At 41.9% G+C, this 23575-nt stretch overlaps 1 protein-coding gene across 2 annotated transcripts in view; it reads right to left on the reverse strand.

Moving 5' to 3' along the window:
* Positions 1 to 23575, reverse strand: part of sema4c (sema domain, immunoglobulin domain (Ig), transmembrane domain (TM) and short cytoplasmic domain, (semaphorin) 4C) — a 126740-nt gene that overhangs the window by 46977 nt on the left and 56188 nt on the right. For both annotated transcript variants that reach the window (XM_008417656.3, XM_008417652.3), the window contains exon 3: positions 12657 to 12834. In XM_008417656.3, coding sequence (XP_008415878.1) covers positions 12657 to 12759 — 103 coding nt within the window. In that variant the 5' untranslated portion in view covers positions 12760 to 12834. The remainder of the gene's footprint in view (positions 1 to 12656; positions 12835 to 23575) is intronic.

Below are 23575 nucleotides of genomic sequence, written 5' to 3' on the forward strand. Positions count from 1 at the left end.
CTGTAGACAAGGTTTCTGCAGATTTCAAATGTAATACTTTTAAAGACCTTTTTTAAAGACCATTATGAATGGAACTTAGAACCTACATCTCCCCAGGAACTAAGGCTGGACAATAAATAAATAATATATTGAGATAGATGCGTGATCAAAATCAGCATAAAATACATCTGATAGAATATTCAATATGTAGAATAGTCACTGAACTCTGATCCAAAAAGCATTCTGGGAGATGTAGGCAGAGAAAATGTTTCTGCTCAAGCTCTCACAGTGACCTAAGCAAGGTGAGTGGCATCAACTAACTCAGCCACTCTTTGGTTGCCTAGCAACAACCGGTGGAGTAACTTGCAGCGGTTTCAGGTTTCGCCACCGTGCCTCATAACGTCTTAAAGACAACAGGAAAGGTCACGCCAAAAGGTTTGGCAGAATTGAAGATATTTAAAACAAAAAACGTAACAATAGACAAAGTAAAAACGAAAAGAGCTAGCTAGCTAGCAGTGAGTCGCAGAATGAAGATGTCTGCATGTGGCTGAACCTTTTGCCTGACAGAAAAGTCCAGTGAGAAAATGAAATAGGGTAGAGTGTCCAATTAAATACTTGTGCCAAGACAAAATTTAAGACCTGTGATTAACTTGGCCACGTTATTTTTTAAAAAGAATTTAAGACTCTTTAAGCATCAGTGGACAACCTGTGTAGAATATCTCCAGCTTTGACTGAGTGCTTCTTCACTACAAGTCAAATCTATTCAAGTCAATCTTCACCAGAAAACAAACAAACATACAAAATACAAACTGCTGGACAGTGTCAGGGACACACACACTCGCCGCCTGTTGCTTCACGGCCGGCTCTCAGTCCGGACCTCGCCCTCCCTTCTCTCTGCCTGCTATAAATACAACCCAGCCTCCTCTTATAGCTTGTAACCGCCGAGCCACTCGCACACCGAAACTATGATTAAAGGCCTATTTTAGGGCGCGCTTTGAAGCGGAGATGAACACTGAACGAACCGAGGCAGACAGACAGAAGGCGGGAGAGAGGACGTTGTGCAGCAGTGCGGGCGAAGCATTGTATTTCACCCGTAGCTCATCTAGACTGTCTCTGAGGAGGGGGGTAAAAAAATAAAAAAATCAGAAAGCACAAAGACAAACACACTCCCACGTTGATGTACAAGTTTTAGTCTCTTGTAGAAGTTCAGTGGAGAGGAAGGTGTACGACAGAATGGGAGCACAGAGACAGAAACAAGAAAGAGAAAGGTATACATACCTCGGGCTTTTTGCATAAGTACCTATTGTCAGGATTCTGTTTTTCTCTGCTTGGTTTAAACAAACTCTTGTGTGCATTTTAAAAAGGCTTGACACCTCCCGGTAATCTTTGCCGCACGTAAGGAACAGTCATGCTCATAAAGAAACTGAATTTAACAAGCTTGATGAACAGAGGATGTGGTAAAAGATGAATAAAATAGGAAGGGAACAAGTGACCCCATGGAGGAGATGGGATTTATGGGGGTGGTGGGGGGTTCTAGAAGAAGATGAAAGGATGAGGGGTGTGGCGTGTGGGGTGAACCAAAAGTTGGGCTGGATGGGGATGGAACTGGGGGTTGGGAATAAAACCCACAACAAGAAGTACAAGCCAGAAGCTGGTTGATGCAACGAGTGAGGTTTTTCCCCAGCACAGCATTGGTGGTGAAGCATGCTTGAAAGAACCAGCTGGACTGAGTAGCAGGGTGATGAAACATCGCAAGGCGATGTTAAAGGGGCGGCATGATGTATTTTCCAGCCACATGCAATGATTTCTTAGTTCAATCAAGTCAGTATGTTGCCTCCAGTGGTTATAAAAATGCTGTATATATCAAACATGACTTAAAATAAATTTGATTTTGCAATTTAACACCTTGAACTTGGGCCTCTGTCTCTTTAAGAAAGCCCCGCTCTTCCCCAACACTCTACCTTCAGGATGTCATCACAACATGGCTCCTCTATTAACCCTTTAACTATGTTTTTATCAGTGCGTCACTGAGAAGTAGCTCATAAAATGAGTTTTGAAATCACTGTTCCCTGATTTCAAAACTTTCCCTGAAGTGGTGCTTGTAATCCCAGTCGAGAACTGTTCAACCAGGTGTTTCCTAATTTCTGCCGGCTAGTCTGAAGGAGCTGAGTGGCAGAGTCATGGGGTAGGAATGCTCTGTGAGGCAGAAGCTCGAAAGCTTGGAGCTTTATCCTCTGAGGCGGGGCTAGGTCCATCCAGGCATTTTGAGCAGCTGAACGGTTGCCACGGGAGATTAAAGGATTTCTCAAACATGCATGAAAAAATCCAAAACAACACACCAGGTATATTTCTGATGAGGAAATAACATGTTAACCACGATGTAAAGCTCAGGGCAGTCGGTTTTACACAATATTGCCCCTTTAAAAGAAGCCTACAATTCTTCCGGATTCTTCTCTTCCCAGTCACGTTCGGGTTAAAGATGCAGTCGGACAACAGAAAACATCGCCCCCCTCTCCTCCGCCATCGACTACGCACCACTCGGCGCAAATGATTTCTTCCCCGTTCACTTCCATCTTCTCGCAACAGGCCGGCCATGAGATAGAAAACGCCAATCCCCTCGCTTCAACGATCCCCCGAACACCCCCGAACAGATTCAGAAATACACGGCTTGCGAATTACAAGTCTCGTCTGGTATAAGTCGAGAACTGATGTTCAACACTGTGTCAAATCCTCTTACTGAATGTAACACACCGGAACAGGACGGTCATGGTGCAGAATAACACGGAGACGTCTCAAAAGGGGGGAAGAAAAAAAGAAAAAGGTCACAGGGGCATGATGAATAACGCTCACGTCGCCAGGAAATCAGATGAGCTTCTTAAATCAGTTCTTGATGACCGTCCATGACTGTGTTTGTGGCACAGCTGTGGGTCGTTTTTCAGCATCTCCCTGTTTAAAAACCCCCACAAAAAACTGACTTTTAAGAACCCTTAGTACCGGAGCACTGGTGTTTAATTTACTCATCTGTCTGCAGAAAAATGCAGGGGATTTCTTTAAGCACTTTACTCTGCAATGTGTTCCATTTAAACTTGGATTATAAAATATAAGCTGTGAATTTAGGTTTGTTACATTTATGAGGCCCATTGATTGGATACAAGACTAGAACCTTTAACTGATGTGAACTAAAGTGCACAAAATATAAGAAATAAACACAAGCTGGTGCATTAGCCTTATATAATAATGAAGATAATATATTTAAAGAAAATATGCATATTACTAACCACTTTGGCCTGCTTCTTAACCAATGGCAGAGTTATACACCCAAGCCTTCAAGGTCCATTTTATTTAACTAAGATTCTTAAAAGCAACATAAAAACAGCCCTAGTAAAATATAAAACATGATGCGACAAAAACAAAACACAATTAGCTTAGTATTCCACTTCTGCCTAGAAAGCTTCAGGAGCAAAAAAAACTACTTGTGGTTTTTACCACATCAAAATAAAAGCACGTTTCAAAATAAGACAAGCTAGCTCAGACAAGCTCAGAGACAAGCTAGCCAGAAATTGCGTACGCTGTAAACAATCCTGTAGAGAGAAGGGCCACAACAACAAAATGTCTTAAACATTTCTCTTGCTCCGACTATAGTTGCTCATAATTTTAGAAGCTGAACTGCTTTGTTCACTTCCTTCAAAATACAATTTCATATCAATATCATCGTTCACACCAACGCCTTCTGTTCACTGATTGGCCCAGTTTGCAATTCAACCAGAGAAATTTAACTTAATGAAAGAAATCTCCAAAGCGGGACTGAATGGAGATGAGAATCTAACAGAATTGTACTGCAAGGCAATGGTTAGACTTGGTCTGAACTTTAACCGAGCCATATTTCTATATGTAAAATCATGATACAGATTCATGTTTAGATCATTGTCCAGCTATAACTCAGACTCAGTCAGTCTCAAATTTAGCATTTTCAGGACCCCTGTTCCCATGGTTCCAGAGTAATTCTATTCCCTCTGCCTCTAAAACAGCGTTGTGCATGCAAACAGGTCTTCTTAGTTCTTTCTTAGCCAGTAGATTGTCCCTCTTTAGTCTGATAACAGAAGCAAATTTAGTCATTAATCATGGAGATTCATCGCTTAAATCCTCCGAAAGGTCACGGCCTTCCGAGAACTCCACACCAATCCACATTAGCATCCCAGTTCCACGGTGACAGTGTAAAACATAAGCGGGGATGAGATGAAAGCGGCTGAGAACAACAGTCCTCCACATGTTTTACTGAACAGTCAGTGTTATAGTTGTGATGGCATAATTGGAAAGCTGTCAACTTGACAAAAGAGTTTCCTTCACCTGAACGCATCATCTCCACTGCTGCTGCGAGTCGCACCAAGCGCACACACACGCACACACACACACACACACACACACACACACACACACACACACACACACAAGAAGTTGTTTTTAAGTCGCAGCTTTTTCAAAGCAGAATCTCTGCCTGTCATACAAATGAATTCTAACAAACACTCACTTTATATACAGTACAAGGTAGTGTTAAACTAGATGGTGGAGAGTGGGAGCAGCGCCAAGTACCAAGAGATAATCAGATGGAGAGGAAAAACATTTAAAAGCCAAATTTTGTGTTGTTTATTTGGAGCAGAGTTCATTTATTGGATTCCTTTTGACAGCTGAGCTTTAGCCAAACCAACCCGGCTGCAGCAGTTCTGGCTCACAGACAGACTTCTATACGCTAGATGAAACCAGATATTTTAATATTGTGAGTAAAAAATTTTGGAAATCCAAATGGCTCAGCGGTGGAGCTGACGCACCACATGCAGAGGCTGCAGTTGTAGCCGGTTCGATTCCTGGCCCCGAGGCGTTCGCTGGATGTCTTCCCCTCATTCCCGTTCACAGTGTTGAGTAAAGGCCAATAGAACCACAAAAAGCATTTTTTACTGCCTGAATTTAATTCAGACAAGACATTTTTGTTGTTGGTCCATTAGGATTAGTATAGAAGAAGATTAAAACCACTAAAAGAAATAAAAATAATTCAATTTTTTTTTTCTCGGAATTTGGAATATATATATACTGCTCAAAAAAAATACTTAAGTGTTCACTTAAGAGTTTAAGTGTTCCCTTTATTTTTTTGAGCAGTTTATATTTTTTCCAGAATTCTGATTTTAATCTCAGAAATCTGACATGCAAAATCATATTTGGAGTTGTTTGTCCAGCTAATAGGTGAACCTCAATCAGTCAGTCTCACATTTTTTCAGGACTGAGAATGCAAAATCTCACTTTAATCACAGAAATTGAAATTTTCATCTCAGAATTCAGACTTTTTTTTTTATTCAGATTTTTCTCAAAACCCTAATTGTTTAACTTGTTATGCGCCATCAGGAATTTAAAAAAGGAAAAGTCAGAATTCTAATTCTTCATTTTCTTCAAATGCAGAAGTGACAAAACTGACGTATCCGGGTCAACTCTTTCAGCAGCTCTGCCCATAATACATTTTTTTATAGGACTCAGATCCGGACTCGCTTTGTTGTTCTGAAGCCACATTGTGTCCAAGCTCCAACTTCCTGGCTGATGTTTTGAAATGTTCAATATGTTGCAGCATTTCCAGATAATGTTCTTTCCTCATTATGTCATCTATGTTGCAAAGTTCACCACTTGGTACCACAGCAAAGCAGCCACAAAACATGATGCTTCCAACCCCGATCCGCACAGCTGGAGGTTATCTTCATAACATAAAGTCTTTCCCAACCAACTCTGGCTCACTTATTTTACCAGCTTCAGCCAGGATCCTCAAGAGGTCGTTTGAACATATGAAAGTGGCAGCTGCGTTCATTTATACGCAATACACAGAGACGAACCAGACTAGAAGACGCTCCACAGTTCTTTATCTTCCCAGATGTCACTCGGTTTTCTCACAACTGTCCTGCAAGTAACGATTATTTTAGCAATCGACTAATCAAATGAAAATGTTGCCACATCCCGTAGATTTTTTTGCTTAACTACTTAAACCTTCTTTTATACATTAGAAACACATCAAAAATTGCAAATAAAGAACGAATTTCCACTTCAAAACAGAAGATAAATATCTTTTGTTTGCCTAAAATGCAATAACATAACATTCCTTTAGTGTATGCTTGATCATTTATCAATTTATGGATACATTTTTGCATTATAAATTCATTAAACAGCTTAGTAGGAGATTTTATTTTCTACAGAATTTGAACGGGATGAAGCAAAAACACAGGAGGAGTTCTGGGTAGAACATGCTTACAGTCAAAAGTGGATTTTTTTTTTATTATCTTAATTGTAAAATGTTTTGATTTTGTCTACATTTCTGTCTCCATTACAGCTCTGCTTTTTCTTTGGAGTCAATTTATTTTTATTTAAATGATTAATCAACTTTTAATTAGCAGACGTTTAGTTCGAGAATGAATTCACAATGTTCCACCAATTAACTATTTACAACTGACCTATCAGGAGCTTGCAAAGTAATGGCGTCATCATATGGGTCTTCTAAATTTCTTAAAGGCATAGTAAACTTAAAAAAAAAATATATATATATATATACACACGTTTTATTTATATATAAATAAAACATGTCAGATTTTTTTTCCTCTCTAAATTGTCAAGACTTTTAGGAACTATAAACTTTTTTGGTAATCCAGATGGACATAAAACATTACAGGTTTAGGCTTGATTCGACTTCAGACACTGCGATTTGTCTTTTTATACATTGTATTTTCTGCTCTCACAGTAATTCCTAGTCTGAAATAACCCTTGCGCACAAACGACATCCCAGAGCGCTGCGTTTTTTTATTGCGCTGCTTGTTTTGCGTGAGTCACGGGGCCGCAGCGCTGACGATGGCCTCCCGGTGCATTAATTAGACCGTGAGACAGCCGACGCTAAAAGGTGGTTTGGATAAGAGCGGCCTCGCAGTGGCATTTTCACTTCAAGCCTCACTTGCCCAGACATCCGCTTTCGCAAAGTCGGAGTGACAACCAAGAGCACTGCGGGTCAAGACTCGTGGTCACAGCTGTTAATCTTCACTGACCAATCAGCATGGGGCGGGGAGGGAGGGACGGTGGGGGGTGAGGGACAATCATAGCAGATAAAAGCAGTGATGAATCTCCTCCTTCCATCCCCCGTCTGCCTCTCGCACATCTATTCTCCCAGTCACGCACAGCCTCTCTGCGCCTCCTCCTCCGCCTCGATCTTAACCACTCATTACAGTAATTGGAGGGTTTTGGTAGATAGGGCAAGAGAGATGGAGAACAGGAGGGAAAAAAAAATAACAGTTGAAAGAGAGGGAAAAAGGTTTCTGGAGGTCAGAGGCCCAGCCCTTATTGCACTCTCTTTCTAAATCGCATTTCTTTTCTACCTCCAAAACCGATTCTATCATTCCTTTTTCCAACTCAAGAGGCAAACGTTAGCATTGGCTCTTCTTTAAAAAAAAAGAAAAAAGAAAAAAGAAGACCCAGCAATCATTTGCTGCATCAAAGGCAGCCATGTTTTACAAACTGAGGGTCAAACTTCTCAAAGTTCTCCTACTTGTTTTGCTGCTCTTCCTCTCTTTTCTTCCCCTCATTGTCGACCACACAGCTGTTGAGTTTTGTCATACTTTAGTTTTGGCTCGCTAGCCCCTGTCATTGTGCTGACTCTCAGAGGAGGGTGTGTGTGTGTGAGTCTGTTTAAGAGTGTGCAGTGTTATCCCAGCAGGAGAAACTCAAATGAGGTGTCAAAGAAAGACTATGGAAATCAGTGGGAGAACATGGAGGTATATTTCTTATGCTCAGTGGAGACAGGCCATGTAAGGAGAGCAAAAATAACGTAATGGATGCGAGGGAGAGATGTAATACGGGGAAAAATGAAAAAGTACCACTATGTAACAATGTTTAGAGAGTTATCACTCTACCTGTGTGCGTGTGTAATCCCAGTTTAAATTGTGTTTTAGTGTTTTACAGTCAAATCTGGGTTTCTTAATATGCCATTAGAACCATGTAGGATTGTAGACCTCCCTGAAAACCACTAATTCTTCATTTTACTGGGATTTTACGAGCAATATAAGCTAACGCTTACAAACATCTGTTTACATCTGTTTACTGGCTGCCGTACTTTGTTGTTGAAGTTCAACTGGTAAAATGTCAAATCCCAACTCTTCCCGAGCGCTGTGTGTCTTACTAGTTTGAGTGCTAAAGCCAATGTGGCAACTCAGTCTGAATTCAGAGTCGATGCTTCTCTTGTAAATGTTCTTTACTGTACAGCTCATGCTAAGAAACCTACTTGACAAACGGGTCTGTACATTTTTTAGATGTAAACTTGTTAAAAAAAAAAACCTGACAGCACATACACAACATGAGAAAAAAATAAAACAAACAACAATAGTAAACATGGAAACGTTTTCATACGAGAAACGAAAGGCAGAGCAGATCACGGGTATTAGCCTTAATCCTCCGTGGTTAGCTAATATAAGCTAACAGCATTGTGAATCAACTTTAGTTTATTTGAAGGTATTAGCATGAATCTTCTGTGGCTAGCTAACATAAGCTAAGAGCATTGCTACTAAACTTTAGTTTATTGCAGTCCCAAAGCTAATAGCATGAACCCTCTGTGGCTAGCTAATGTAAGCTAACACCACCTCTATTCAACTTTAGTTTATTTAAGTCCCAAACATACTGATGGAGTCATTGCTTTGAGATCAAGTAGTTTTAGTGCTGGTTTTAATTTGAGCAACTCCTGGATGTTGAGTAAAATTATGAGCTAAAAGTCTCCAATGGCTCACTGTTGGGATTTAGAAGTGTGGATGTCATTTCTTTGGTCATCTTGATGTGGGATTTCATAGCTGAGCTTAAGACTCACTGTTGATTAAAAGAGGTTTCATTGTTTTGGATCGTGCTTATGACTTCAGACTGCGTCGCAAATGCCTTTTATTTCTTTGTGTGATGTGGCTGGATAGTGACACTGTCGGGCTTTATGACATGTAGCCCTGCTGTTTTAAATACTCACAGATTGCTTAAAGGCAAAGGGAAAAACAAGTCCTAATTGCCCTGAGTATATTCCAATTTTATGAAGCTTGCTAAGAAATTATTTTGTAATAATGTAGTGTTTTAAAATGTTTCGCTCTGCTACAGCTATACCAGGCTGCTTTTAAAGACGTAAAATGACACCATGTCGCTGTGTAAGAGTGACAAAAATATCCTTGTGAAAGGGAAGAATCAAAACTACACAGAGACAGTGAGATATAACTGAAAACAATCTTAAAATATAATCTTTGTCAGTGATTAGAGTGAGGAGAGCATGAGGAGGGAATCGAGGGTATGTAAATTTACAGCCCTCATTAGCAGCTCTACAAGTTGCCGTATATAACGTGTGCGCAGAAAACGTCTCATTAGAAGCCGAAAGGGATTTATTTTCACTTGACAAATGCGCTGGATGGGGGGGGGGGGGGTGAAACTGTTAACATGTGAGTTTTATAGAAGTAAAAAGAGAGGAAAGACGAGCTGAGGAGAAAAAAAAGGCGAACAGATAGAAGAGAGGATGTTTGTATTTCTTCTTCTGCGTGCCCATGTAAGCCTCGTGTAATTGCAGGGTGGGGGCAGGAATGGAAGTGGTGGGTGGGAGTAAATATTATCTTTTCAACCATCTCTGCCCCGGCGTGACCCCGCCCTGTTCATGCAAGCCTCCTGTACCGCCAGGAGCCCCAAATCCCTCAGACCGCCAGCCTAAGCAGTACACACGTCCACACACACATATAAACAAAGACGGATTAGATGGACAGATTCACAGCTACAAACACCCTCTCTCTCACACACACACACAGCCTCGTACTCTATCACACTTGTTTTCCTTCTTGCAGTATGTCTTCCACTTCTTATGCACAAAGACGTGCATTGATATGAACGCTGCATGGTGATTCTGCAGCTCAAAATGCAATAAAGGGTGAACGACCCACTGTGTGTGTGTGTGTGTGTGTGTGTGTGCTTCCGTCTCACTGTAGTCTGACTGGAGTTGAGTTTCTCCAGCACTCGTTCCATTGAGCTTCCTTTCCAAAAAAAAAAAAATCCATCTTTTCTCTCTTTTCGTCTTGCTCTCCATCCCTCCATCCCCCTACAGTTTCTTTTTTTTCCCCTTCACTATTTTGTCTTCCTCATAACTCCTCCTCAGCACTGTAGGTGGAACTCATCCATATCAGTCAGTTAACCCAGCACTCAGTCTCTGGAGAAATCAGTCGGCGGGTAGGGATAATCCCACTTGTTTCCACCTCACACCAGCCAGAGTTAGAAATCTTTTACCAGGCGAAATTGCAGTCGAGCATAAAAAAGGGTTTTGTGATGAGGGGTTTTTAGTTCGTCAATAAGCGGAGCTGCACTCAAAAGCGAGGAAAGTTAAACCACAATTATCACACGTAGAGAACTAGCCTGGTAAAAAGCAGCCCCCTGTTCTACATTTTGCTTCTGAACACATTGCTTGCTAAAGGTTAATCGCTAACGTTTACCTGTGACGTATGTGAGGCGCCAACTTGACGCTATGCAGCTTACCAGAAATGGCTGCGCTACAATCAACCACTCTCCACTGCAAAGAGAGAAGTGCAGGGTCAAACTATATGTCTGTTAATGTTAATTAAATATTTGGAAGTGTGGTTAACGCGGACTGACCGGCTACTTTCACTTCCTCCGCTGCCATTGCTAAAGTTACAGGCAGACTACAATTCTAAAACATTGCAGAAAATCAATGTCATCATTCACAACTTCTGTTTGCTGATTGGCCCGGTTGAAATTCTACGGGCGACAATCCAAGTAAATGGGAGAAATCCTAAACGAAGCACTGAAGGGAGATGATTTGGATCCTATAACAAATATGTTTGTCATAACGCTACAAACACGTAGCGTTAAGCCGTATCAAAATGCATGCAGCCTGTTTATCTTCTTTGTAGAGTGTTTGCATCGATTCCTTCCATACGCAACGTTGAGCGAGTGTGTCATCGTTTTCCCCCACTTGGCCTCAGTCGTTTTTATAATTCCACGCTGGCTAAAAAGAGCCGGCCCACTGTGTGTATGCCAATGCTGACTTTTCTTTGTTACGATGGAGAGTTTTTACCGCAAACTCTCAACACCCTGTTGATTGTTTCCCCCCCCCCCTCACCCTCACTCGATCTCTCTCATTCCCATTTTTTCTTTTTTCTCTCTCCTCCAACCACAACACTGCAGAGGACTGTCAAATAAATCCTTGTGCTAAAGGAACACGGCTGTGAGTAGAAAAAAAGGGAAAAAAACAAAGAAAAAGAAGAAGAAGAAAGTAAAGGATTTCATGAGTGGCTGGTAGTGGCACGAGAAAGGTTTTGAATTCACCCCACTGCTCCGTGAGTACAGGTGAAACCGGAGCTCTCTGTGAAAATGCCATGAGAGGATTTCAGGTTCATTCGGAATAAAAAAAAAGCCACTGCATACAAAGGAAAAAGTGCATAAAGACACAGCGAGGAGAGCTGAAAAAGAAGGAATAGATATGGGATAAAAAGGTGGGATAGGTGCAACAGAGAGGTGAGAAAAGCATAGTCTTTCCCTATATTCTTTCCATTCTCTTTGCCTAATCCCCAGGAGAGAGAGACAGAGAGAGAAGGCAGCACTTCTCCTGTGGAAGGATTTAAAAAAAAGAGGACTTTTTATACAGCTTGCAACAATTGGCATTGTTCAGCAAAGAACGCCGAAATGTGGCTGCAGAGAAGGGCTGAGATAAAGAGCGAGAACGCAGCGGAGTGCAGGATTAGACTGATGTATTGTCTTATGGAGGGTCGATGCCAGCCTCTTTATCAAAGGCCTGAAACCATCCACCTCCAACATAATGGAGAAAGTCTCCTGGTTTGCTGTAATGGAACACCGCTGTGTGATTATGGGTGTTGAGTCAGATGCATGGATCAGCCCAGTGGCGAGATGAAGGATTCTCCTAATTCAATAAGTCAGCCCAGTAACTCTCAGGGTACGCTCCCGCTATTTGATTTCTTTTCGCGCAAACTTTTAATATGATAGCAGGGATGAGGGAGTCCACGCTATTTTTCGGTCTTGAGTTATCCTCAGCTTCTATACACTTTACGTCTAAGGGACAAAACTTTCATGGTTTTATATTCCAGTCGTCCAAGATTTATGGAGCTCTGTCAAAATTCAGCTAAATTTTGACATTGTAAAGCACCAAGCTTTAGAAGTATTGTTCTGAAGATCATCACACACAATCAGGCACATATGTCATGTCTGAGGAACCCATGATTACTAGCAGCCAGTTCAAAAAAAATTAACTACTTCTTTATATGTAGATTAGGGTTGAAACGATTAATTGGATTAATCGTGATGAATCAATTATTGATGCAATTAATCGGTTAATCGTTAACTGGAGAGCACAGACTCAAAAAAAGGAGATTTTCATTAGCTAAATGCCACAATTAATATGTCATCATAAGAGGCAAAACAAAAACAAAACTTTTCAATGACATGTGAGCTCACTGAGACGTATGCGTCCTTGGATTAATCAGCACGTCTTCATGTAGTCAGTTTTCCATTGACTGGAATAAAGTCAAACTTTGAAGACCTTCAAGGCCTGAGCAAACCTAAACCTCCAATTCCAAAATAAATCTAATATTGGAGTCAACGGGGATTTTAACATCTGTAAGCTCACTCACCTTGGTATCGAACGGTCTTGCGTGGGACTGGGTTCCAGTTGAGCGCCGCTGACCTTTCCAATCCAACCAGCAACATCAGGAGTAAGACCCTCGTCCCACCCATGGCTGCCGAGTCAGCTCCGGTTTGCTGGACCTGTCGCCCGGTGATGGACGGAGGGACGGATGAGTCAGCGGGCTGCTGTAGACAGATGGAGACGACAGCAACACATCAGATGGGAGCTGCTATTTACTTCCTTTTTTGCCTTGGTTGTATATCAGAAGCCCCTATGTGGGAGCGGCTTTTACACCACGCACATTTTTCAAGAGGACGGACGGAACAGAACACAAATTCAAGCTGGGAAGAAAGATAAATTCGTCCTGTTTGAAAGCAGACCCTATAAAACTCAACAGAGCAGCATAAACCAGAAGTGAAGGATGTAGCTGCTTGAAAGGACACTCGTAATGTTCTTCCATGTTTGTGCTTCCCTGCCAAGACAAACAAACTACAACATTCAAAGAAGTTTTGGCCAGGAAAATCACGCAGGAAAAGTTCTCCCCGACACTCCCTCATGTTGAGCGATAATCTAGATATTGGCACTCAGAGGGCTCAAAATAACAGCTCATCGCCGCACTCTTGTCAGACCAATTCAGCAGCGGTATATTAAGCCGGAGCTGAGTTATCAAAGTTAATTGGCACTGGCAACACATCAAACGCCAATGTGTCAGGAGATGAATGTCGAGGCAAGGACAATCCAATAGAACGGTGTTGTAAATGAATTGGTTTATATCTAATGAACATGTCAAGAAGTGCGGCTAGAAGACGGCGTTACAGCCTAATGACGGCTCGGGGTGAGCGGCTTGTTACGGTGCTGCGAGGGAGACGAGGCGGAGGTGGGGTAAGAGCAGACAAGAAGTTAAATTACTAACAAATAGCCAGGAAAAATCAGCATTAATATTCACAATTTTCTTACTGATTCAGTCCTAATAATTAATTAGCCCCTTACTTCCCACTGAATTGCAGGCATGCTATGAATTACCGTATTTTCCGCACTATAAGGCGCACCGGATTATAAGGCGCATAGAATAGACGCTATAGAAGAGGCTGGATTTACGTTATGCATCCACTAGATGGAGCTGCACTAAAGGATGAATGTCTAAAGCCACTTTGTTGACATAAAGAATGTCAACAAAACCGTCTGACTGCGTCGGTGAGGAGAGCCTTACGCGACTGGGCCGGGGCGTGGCCGGATGATGGTCACCCTTCTCCGTTCGTGCACAGCATGTTCGTGGCGAACGTGGTGCTACATGACCTGCAGACGACCTGATTATCAAGTCGGTAGGTAGATAGGTCAGTCAAACTTTATTAACAAACCAGCGTTCTGACAACTATCCCAGCATGCACCGCGCGCTTCTTCTTCTACGGGCGAAAATGAAGTTACCGTATTTGCTAGACCTGTTGTGGCCCAATATTGGTCCATATATAAGGCGCACTGTCGGCTTTTGAGGAAATTGAAGGTTTTTAGGTGTGCCTTATAGTGCAGAAAATACGGTACTTCTTTTTTAGGCAACTAAATCGCTGTGACTGCATGGAAGAGCGACAATAGCCCCTCAAACACAAATCCTGCTCTTGAAAAACATTCCCATACACTTCTTTAGGACACCAGTCGCACAAAGAAGTACATGGCATCACTGAATTGCACACAGTAACTGCATCCAACCCTCCCATGACTTTAGCACAACACTCAGGAGGACTATGGCAGCACACATGGACAGCGGGGAAGCAAGGAATGGTGTCCCGTCAGACCATCAGTTCCCGAAACCACACACATACACACACAAAACAACAAAACCATAAAAGCACAGTGTGACCCCGCTGTACTGCACATAGAGTAATCATATAAAATGTATTGATATTTATGAATACTTTCATTGAATAGTGGACAAACCAGTGAAACTAACAATCCTGACAATACAGACAGTTTAGTTTTTTTAACATCATTATTTGGAATTAATGTGACACAGTGAATTCTTATCATGACAAAATGAATCATGATAAATGATAAACGATACAATAAATCCCCACCCCTACCAGGATCAATGCAAATAGGAGGCAATACCCAGATCTGGTTGGACTTAAGGGTACAAAAAGTAGCGGTGAAATGATAAATCAGCCCCAATTTTCTCAATTTTTTGGGGAAATTGGATCTCGTCATGATAAACCAATTTTATCTGCCTATTTTATCTAACTCTGCAAAAGTGTGTAAATCAGCCCTGTTATCCCTGTTATCAATAGTCAAACCACTGTTGCCAACTTATGACTTTTTGTCGCAATACTTAGTGGCTTTTCAGACAAAAACAAATTGGTACCAGCAAAAATCTGAATCGACGGATCAGGCTGCATAAAAATCAGTGATCAGCCAGTAAAGTGCAATCGGTGCGCCCCGAATACGTCACAGACTCCTCTAGCTGCTTATGATGAGTTGTATTGAGAAGTATTCAGAAAACGATTCTGTCTTTTAAGACATGGAGAACAAATCAGCAGATTTTTAGCGTAAAACTCGTAAGACTTCAAAAAGCACATAAGAACTTTCTAAAAAAGCCATCTCTCGTAATTGCACCACTTTGTTTAAAGTGCACCGAGGTCCTAAAAGGAGGAATATTCCATCCACTGCAACCACTTAGGACTGCAACTAAGTATAAAGTAGCAAAACTGTTCATGGAGAAGCCTGTATTTATCTGACAAACTCACTTTTAAATGTCACTTTTAAGTGCTGAGGCACCGCACGGAAAAGCCCGTTCGCTTCACTTCCACTTAAACTGCGGCAGAAACCTCAGAGGTGGATGTCTCAGAAGCTTACGTACGGGACACAGATGCAGATCAATTTGGACAAAAAGCCTTCAAATGAATTCCTCTTCTATTATAGTGGCATATAAATTTCTAAAACGTATAGGAAAAACAACCTTCCTCAGACCTGAATTAGGAAACGAATGTCTTAAACATGACACGCCACCTGTAAGCTTCCCCCTCTCTCTCTGCACCTGCTCACTAAGTTAAATGACGTTTCTGACAGTATGAGATCACTGAAGGAGGCGCTTTACTTTCTGAACAGGCAAACAACGTCAGACTTTAACTAGAAAAAAACAAACAGGAAGAACAGAATCACGTAGATAGATTTGAACGGACCAACCCGCTTTTCCTCGTCCATTCCCACATGTGAATATTAAATTCTGACCCTGAAAAACAAACATTTACTCTGTTTGGTGGATTGGCAGGGGAGGTAATTGAAATTCAGAAATGTGTGTGTGTGTTGTGTTGTGTGGGGGCGTTGGAACATGTTTGTGTGTCTACGCCCAGCCTGTGAGGCGGGTATTGATTATATTTTTGAGCTAAAACAAAAACAAACAAAAGAGAGAGAGAGAGAGAGAGAACCCTACTCCCCCCTCTTCATCTCCGCATCAGATCGCGGCGACGTGCCGTTAAACGAGCGTGCTTAAACCGCTGGATTTGGGTGAAAGCTCTGCGAGCCTTGCAGTGCGGGCTGCTAGCTTTATTGGATCGATGCTGATGGCCTTGCCGGGCAAACGCTTGAGTGAGCGGAGGATGGATTGAGAAGACGGAGCGGTGAAGGGATGAGAAAAGCAGAGAGATGAAAAAGATGTTCAAAGAGAAGGAAAAAGCCTCCTCCCTCTTCATCTGCTGCTTCGCCTTAACGCAGGGACGTAATAAAGCGTGGAGGTTTTCTGGAGGGGTAGATCATGTGAAGAAGTGGCATGCTAATGCTCCAGGGCAAAGTGAAAGTTTTGTCTGCAGAAAAACTCTAGGCCATGCCCACTCTGGGGTTTGTACTTTCTAGAAATGGATGTTTGTCTGCATGTTTACTCACTATTATGATCCTTAACTATTCTTAACTGAGTGCGAGTTTAGAAAGGTACTGAGAAAGGCAAACTGGATTCACTAAGTGACTTCTTAAGACAATTGGTTGCACTTAACTTTATATAGGGGATCAGAGTAAAGTGGGATGAATGCAGTGTGCAGATTTCACTTTTTTTTGGTAAAAAAACAAAAACAATTTTCTATCCTCTGTGCTAATAAGCAACATATTGTGCTGGTCTTCCCAAGAAGGAACAAAAATGTTTGTAGTTTTTTTTTCTTTCTATATACAAACGTTCCCGCCAGAACCTTTGTTTTCACTTGTTTCTGGTATGACCGTAAGTCTGACGCACAAAGTCACGTCCGCAGAAATAACAGCGATGGGCAACAAAGCCGCTTCTCTTGCCTCACTTGGGGTTAAATTTTGCTTCAAAAATTGACCCAATTGACCCACTGGAAAAACTCAAGCTGTGTTGAAAGGAGTTGGCCTGTTAGTCGTTGAAACTAAGATAGCATGTCAATGCTAAACACGCAGCAATAATGTCGCCAATGTCCACATTTCTAAAGAAGTATTTTTTTCAAATTAGTTTTATTTCGGGTTCCTGAAACACTTGAAAGCTGAATGAGTACAATAACACTTTCCACCAATCTGATGGTTGAATAGCTTAAATAAAACTTTAAAAAATATATATATATCTTTGTTGTTGAGCTCATATGTCTATTGAATAATAGCAGCGAAAGGGGTTTTCAAATTGAGAGCGATGCTTATTTTGACTATATATTGTTTTCAATTAAAATGTGATTAATTACAGATCCTGCAATTAACTCCCACCACAAACATTAACATGAAAAAATGTGGAAATATTGAAAGGTTGTGAGTGTTTATATAAGACGCTACAATAATGGTTCCCTGCTCAGGTCGTACACTGGAGGCGGGGGTGTTTCTATGAGAGAAATACGCCACAGTGTATTGGTAAATTCAGCACTTCATTCTGAACGATTTAGCGTCCCCAACAGCGCACCGCTGCCATCGGCGGAGACGAAATTGAGCTATTAACGATAAGACCAAATAACTACCTGCAGTAGCATTTCTGGATTGCCTCTCCTTATTTGACACCGCTTTGCAAATAAAACCGTTCACTGAATCATCAAGGCAGATCTGCAACTTTACGGGCAACAGGGGAGCCTGTGATGAATTTTTCGGTTTCTTTCCATCGAGCCAGCACATATTATCCCCTCGCCGTGTCGTAGGAAGATGAATTGAGTCTTGCTTTTCCCCGAAGACCAAATTAAGACAGTTGCTCCGTCTGTCACCGCGGTCTCTTTAAGGTCCTGCGGTGTCGCATGACTCCGCAGGCGCAATCCGAATCATCTCTTAGCTGCTGGTGTTGTTGGTGAGGCTGGTTTAGTTAATGAGCCGAGACACAACAGCCTAATAATTTCTTCCACCATTCCACAATGGAGGGCTCATTAAAACATACAGAGAAATAGGCCACATGTTCTGATTAGGCCGCGGAGGCTCCTGCGCGCCTCTGTCACTTCGTGTAAAGCACGTGTGGGTTCTGGCTGTGCGTGTGTTCGGCGCGTGTTTGGAGATCAGATGAATCCCTGTAGGGGGGAGAAGCGACGCAGGATTGTTTCTAAGCGAGCGGATGTTAAGGAAGGAAAAAACGGGAAGAGATGAACGTTTTCAACCCCAATCTGTCTGTTGTCTGTTTCTCCTTGTTTTTGTTTTTTTTATTGCTGCTATGTCACTCTGGTTTCTGTTGCTGCCTTCCTGTCCCTCGCCTTTCCTGGAAGCCAAACACGTAGAGACAAGCACACGGAAACTAACAGACAGGGTCCTCTGCTGCAGTCACTGCTGATTGTTAGTCTTTCCAGGCTTTGTTCGCCTTTTCACCTCCACCTCTGACCTTTGGCGGGTTACACAGAGCCTGGGCGGACTGAACATCCCCTTCCACTCGGAACATCACACAAGGACACACTTAATGTCCATTAACCTGCAACTGCCCTCAATAATGCACACACACTTTCAATCACAGAACGACAGGATGCACTCGGACAGCTACCCCTCCCCACCCTTCATCTACCCTTAACAATCACAGAAGCTCAGCGCTCTTCCTTCCTTCCTTCCTTCCTACCTCTCCCTCCCTCACAGCCCCGTGTGTATCCTCTCCCTTCCCCTCCCGCCTTTTATTGCTCCGGTCGCGTTTTGAAATGCGCACACCAATGAAAGCTCCCCGCAACACACAAAGCCCGTTTCAGCTGAACCAAACAAGCAGGATCAAACGATTTCACACCTCGAGGACAAAAGGGCTTGAGAGCTCCTGGAGGACTTTTATGGTGTGTTCTCCTCACTTTGAAATCATCACAAAAAGGAAAAACCGGAGCTGCGTTGCCGCATTAACGGTCGGATGTGCGTTGGGTTTCCGAAGACGACCAAAGGTGATTTTCAACTATTCGGAGAGGGTTTCCGTAACCAAAAGGACGCAAAACAGAGCGGCATCTTGAATGAAGATTGCTCATTAATGGTAGGGATTCCCTGACATGATTAAAAAGTCTTATCTCGTATCTGTATCTACTTATTTCTATTCAGGTTCGCGGTACCTGTGCAGGTTCCATCACAGGGCTAAAAAAAGAGAGACATTCAGTTTACCTGTGTTGTTTCACACACACAAACTTTACCTAAGCACTTATGATTCACCAATAAAACGCCAATAAGTTGGTAAAAGTTACAGAAAAACAATAAATGCTGTGATGTCATGATAATTAAACACTGTTCACAGTGGTAAAACTTTGTAAAAATGTCATCCGAGTGTTGGGTGGGTTATGGTCCAATGAAGCGGTCCAGACAGAACTCCTGTGGCTAGCAGCTAAATTAAGGCTAGCAATGCATATTTTTCTTAGGTCTATTTATTATTTTTCACTCCAGCACACACGAGTGAGTAAAAAAAAAAAAAAACTTGAGGGCTTCTCCAACTGTGCCGCTAGCTTTCACAACAAGTTGTCTCCAGATTAGTTTCCATCTTTCTCAAAACCTGAGTCTCAAAATGCTTAAAAAAATTACATTTATCCATGTACTCTTATTCAGTTAAGTCAAACCCTTCTTATCTGTTCCCTAATATGGAAACCTAGATTTTAGTTTGCTGGCACTGATAAATATTAACATTTTAGCATGCTAACTTGAAATACCGAAATGGGACAAGCTAGCTGCTATAGGCTCTCTGTGCTAGGAGAAGACTCGGTTTTGGTCACCCAATACCAAACCATTGACACAATCTAAAAACCACTGACATTTTCTGCCACACTGATACTTTTAAAATAAGTTTTTATGACAGGAAAATGCCTGGTTTTATCACCAGCGTTAGCAAAGAGTATCAAAACATTGTCCCTTACCCATCTGTTGATGTATGCTGCCAGTCAGCTGGATGGCAAAAGGCTTCAACACAACGACCTGTCTGCTATGAAAATGTTAGTCATGAAGAATACAGACAGCTCTGGTGCTGGAACTACAGAAGTGCCACTCCTTCACTCCCATTCTCTGTCCGTTAGCTGAATGCTAACAACTAACAGTAGCTAGTTATACTCGACTTACGTTATATTAAAAACAAAAACAACGCATAATAAGCACTAAAAAATGTCTGTTCGTCTGAATGTGGAAGAAGTACACAGGGAAGAAAGAGAAGAAGAGAGTAAACAAGGACGGAAGAAAGAATGCAGGAAAGAAAAAGTAAAGGAGGAAAGACAAGCAAGGAACGGAGGTAGGACACTAGAAAAAACAATACAAAAATGCTAAACTGTTGTCAGACTTAATAAGAACTTTGTACACCTCTTACTAGTTAATACTGACAAGAACTGACACCATCTAGGGGAAATTAACTCAATTTCAGAATGCCTTTAACAAAAGAGGTCTTTGGAAAAACTAAAAGAAGCGGGAATAAATTGCTAAAGTTTTCAATCATAGTAATTTTAGGGGGAATCAAATAGAAGAGTTAAATAAAAATATCAGTGCTATTTGAGATGTTAGCACTTTGTAATTGTAGTGTTTATCTCCTTCATACTGGCAGTAAATGTCAGCTGAAACTAAAAAAAAAAAAAGGAGCCGATAAAGACAAGTTTAATTTGTAGCACAGTCCAGTTTTTTAAAAGCTATCAAACGGAGCACTTGTGACAAATTGTCTAAAACCTAATCTTCTTCCTCATGGAAAGATTGATTGCAAAACTATAATTTGTGACCTCAGTTCATCCGTTTTCATTTCCACGATTCAAATGCATTCTGAAAGGTTCAAAATGTTATCCGAGAGCCTGCGACCCAACAGAGGCGCCTCGAGAGGTGATGCAGTCCATTCAATGAATTTCACAGCCGAGAGCTTCTGGTTAGAGATCAACCTTTAAAAACTTGGAGGTCCATCAAAATGTATTTTTTGAAGATTCGAATCAGAGCTGAAAGAGTTTTGTGAAAGCCCCTGTTAGGTGCCTCGAATACAAATGTGTGAGAGTGTGCTTGCTGTCTGGCGATGCGTCAATGGACAGATTTAAAGGTTGCCGGTTCAAGTCCGGAGCAAAGCACCTCCGACGCTGGACTAGAAAACTATCTTGTTACAGAGCTTCTTTTAAAAATTGATGACATGAGGGATTTCAAGTGAAGGGAAGTCAACATGGGCCTCAGCATTTTCTTATTTCCTTTCATTTATTCATATGGATCTCTAGGGCCGTGCATGAAACTGGAGGAAAGTAAGATGTTTTTTTTTTTTTGCCCCCTCTTTAACTGTTCCTACAGACCTGTTGCTGTGTGTGTGTTTTTTCCATTTAAAGCATCAAGCTAATGGAGGCGACATGAGCACTCCACTTACTCCACTTACGGTGGAAAAAAAAAAAAAAACATCCCACACTGTGCGCCATCAGAGTCCTGGTACAAAAATACTGGCGGAGACTGAAACGTGGTAAAACTGTGTAAATCTATATATAAATACGTTTTTTTTGTGTTAAAAGATAAACAAAACTGAAGTTATTATCTTTGATCCCAAACAGGAATGGTCTCTAGAGTCAGCACCCGACTTCAGCTGTTGCATCTAGAAACCAATGATCAGGTCCGAAATCTGGGTGTGGTGATGAACTCGGACCTGAACATTCAGAGCCACATACAGACGGTTACAAAGTCGGTTCTAGAGAAACTCATCCATGCGTTTGTCTTTAGTCGCATTGGTTACTGCAACAGTGTCTTGACAGGTCTGCCTAAAATGTCAATCAGACAGCAGCAACTGATCCAGAACCAAACATGGAGAAGCAGCATTCAGATTCTATGCACCACAAATCTGGAAAAAACAGCTGAGTTCCTTTAAATCAAGGCTCAAAACCCTATGATTATTAGCATATGGAACATTGACCAACATATTTGATGTGTATTGATGATTTTATTGATGGCATTTGACAAAACGTAACGTTTATTGCTTGTTTCACAAATGGTGACCGCATGGTGCTTTTATGATTTAAAGCGTTTTGAACTGCTTTGTTTCTGACTACTTGACTTAAATTGAGATACTTTTCCAGATACCAATTCTAATGTTAGTTTGTTTTTTTCCCACCAATTTTGTAGAATAAACACAAAAAGACCGCGTCTTTAAATTTGTGGCCTCATAGCGCATTTTAAAGCACCGTCACACACCAGAAATTTGGCGAGGCAGATCTCCGCATAAAGGGGGCAAATGAATAGCCTCATGCTGACCAGCTGACATTAAAAGACTGCGTGCTTGTGACCTTGTGTGTTTGCCGGCAGATTGTGTGGTCTGCTGGTGTCGAGCTGGCACAGATGAAAGACTGGAGAATCAAAGCCGGGGTCTGACTGTAGAAGATGAATGCAAAAGAGAGTGTGATTGTGACAGATGAGGCGCCCCTCTGATACACCCAATAGTTTGTTTCTGTCATCTGCAAACAGTTTGAAACCTCCTCTAAAGCGTCCATCATCAATGTGTGCGATGCTCATCAATTTTCATGCGGCTGGGCGATTTATTTCCTGCCTGTGTGCGTGCAAGCAATTAACGAACGGTTCACTAAAATGAATTCGCACAAGCTTCGTAAAGCATCAGTTGTAATTTATAGCGGAGAAAAAATTACAATAGTCAACTCTATTGGTCTTTTACGTCTTAATAAAACAATAAAAAAGCAGGAAAAATAAACCCCAGGAGAGCTGACATTGTTACATCTCAGCCTTCCTCACTGCCTCTCTCAGCTTCTTTTATGTCTCACTCCTAGGAGACCCTGTAAGCCTTTAAAATTTCCATCTTCTCTCCTTTCATCCCCCCCCCCACGTCAGCGCTGCGGCGTAGGCTCGTTTGCCCCCGCTCCTTCCCCTGGCTGCACTTCAACCCGCCTTGTTCTTCTTGTTACGGTCGGCTGGCCAGGCGTGGCCGGCTTTATAATTCTTTGATCGGAGCTCTGATCTCTTCCATCAGTGCTCAGGGGCTCCAGCTGATTACAGATGAAATGGATCTGATTTGGGCTCTGTCTGCGGGCCAAACACCTGCCCGAACCCAGGGAAAAGCACTGGAGGAGGAGCACTGGGCCAGATGAAACCGGATGGGCCAGCGGTGAGCTGATCGAACAGCGGGACCATCTGTGCTTTTGGCTTGCGGCGGCAGTGGCGGAGACGCGCTCGTATGTGACGGTGGCAAGTTTAGTTGTTTGAGAAGTACAGAAAATATCCAAACTACCAAACTAAAATACTCGCATAGTTATTTTAAAGTTACATCTTGCGAATTTGAAGGAGTTCTCAAGACTATTATAAATACCTGTTAGCTTAAAAACTAGCTGTCAAGGCTACATTGATAAGTATTTACCCTCATTAACAAGAGTAGACATCCATGAAGCTCTTTATTGTTTGACTTCTGTTTAAATGTGTCAGGTGGCAAAATCTCTGCCCCATTATCATTAGCACCTCCAGAGATGTGTGTGCAAAGTGGCCCAAACAGCACAGATTTGTACAAAGCCACAGCAGTCACCACGACCTTACCTTTTAGGGTAAATAGTCATTTGCTCACATTTAACCAGAGGTCCATTTCATGACTATGGC

The sequence above is a fragment of the Poecilia reticulata genome, chromosome 9 (assembly GCF_904066995.2).
Source record: "Poecilia reticulata chromosome 9, P_reticulata-male-v2, whole genome shotgun sequence".
Classification (NCBI taxonomy): domain Eukaryota; kingdom Metazoa; phylum Chordata; class Actinopteri; order Cyprinodontiformes; family Poeciliidae; genus Poecilia; species Poecilia reticulata.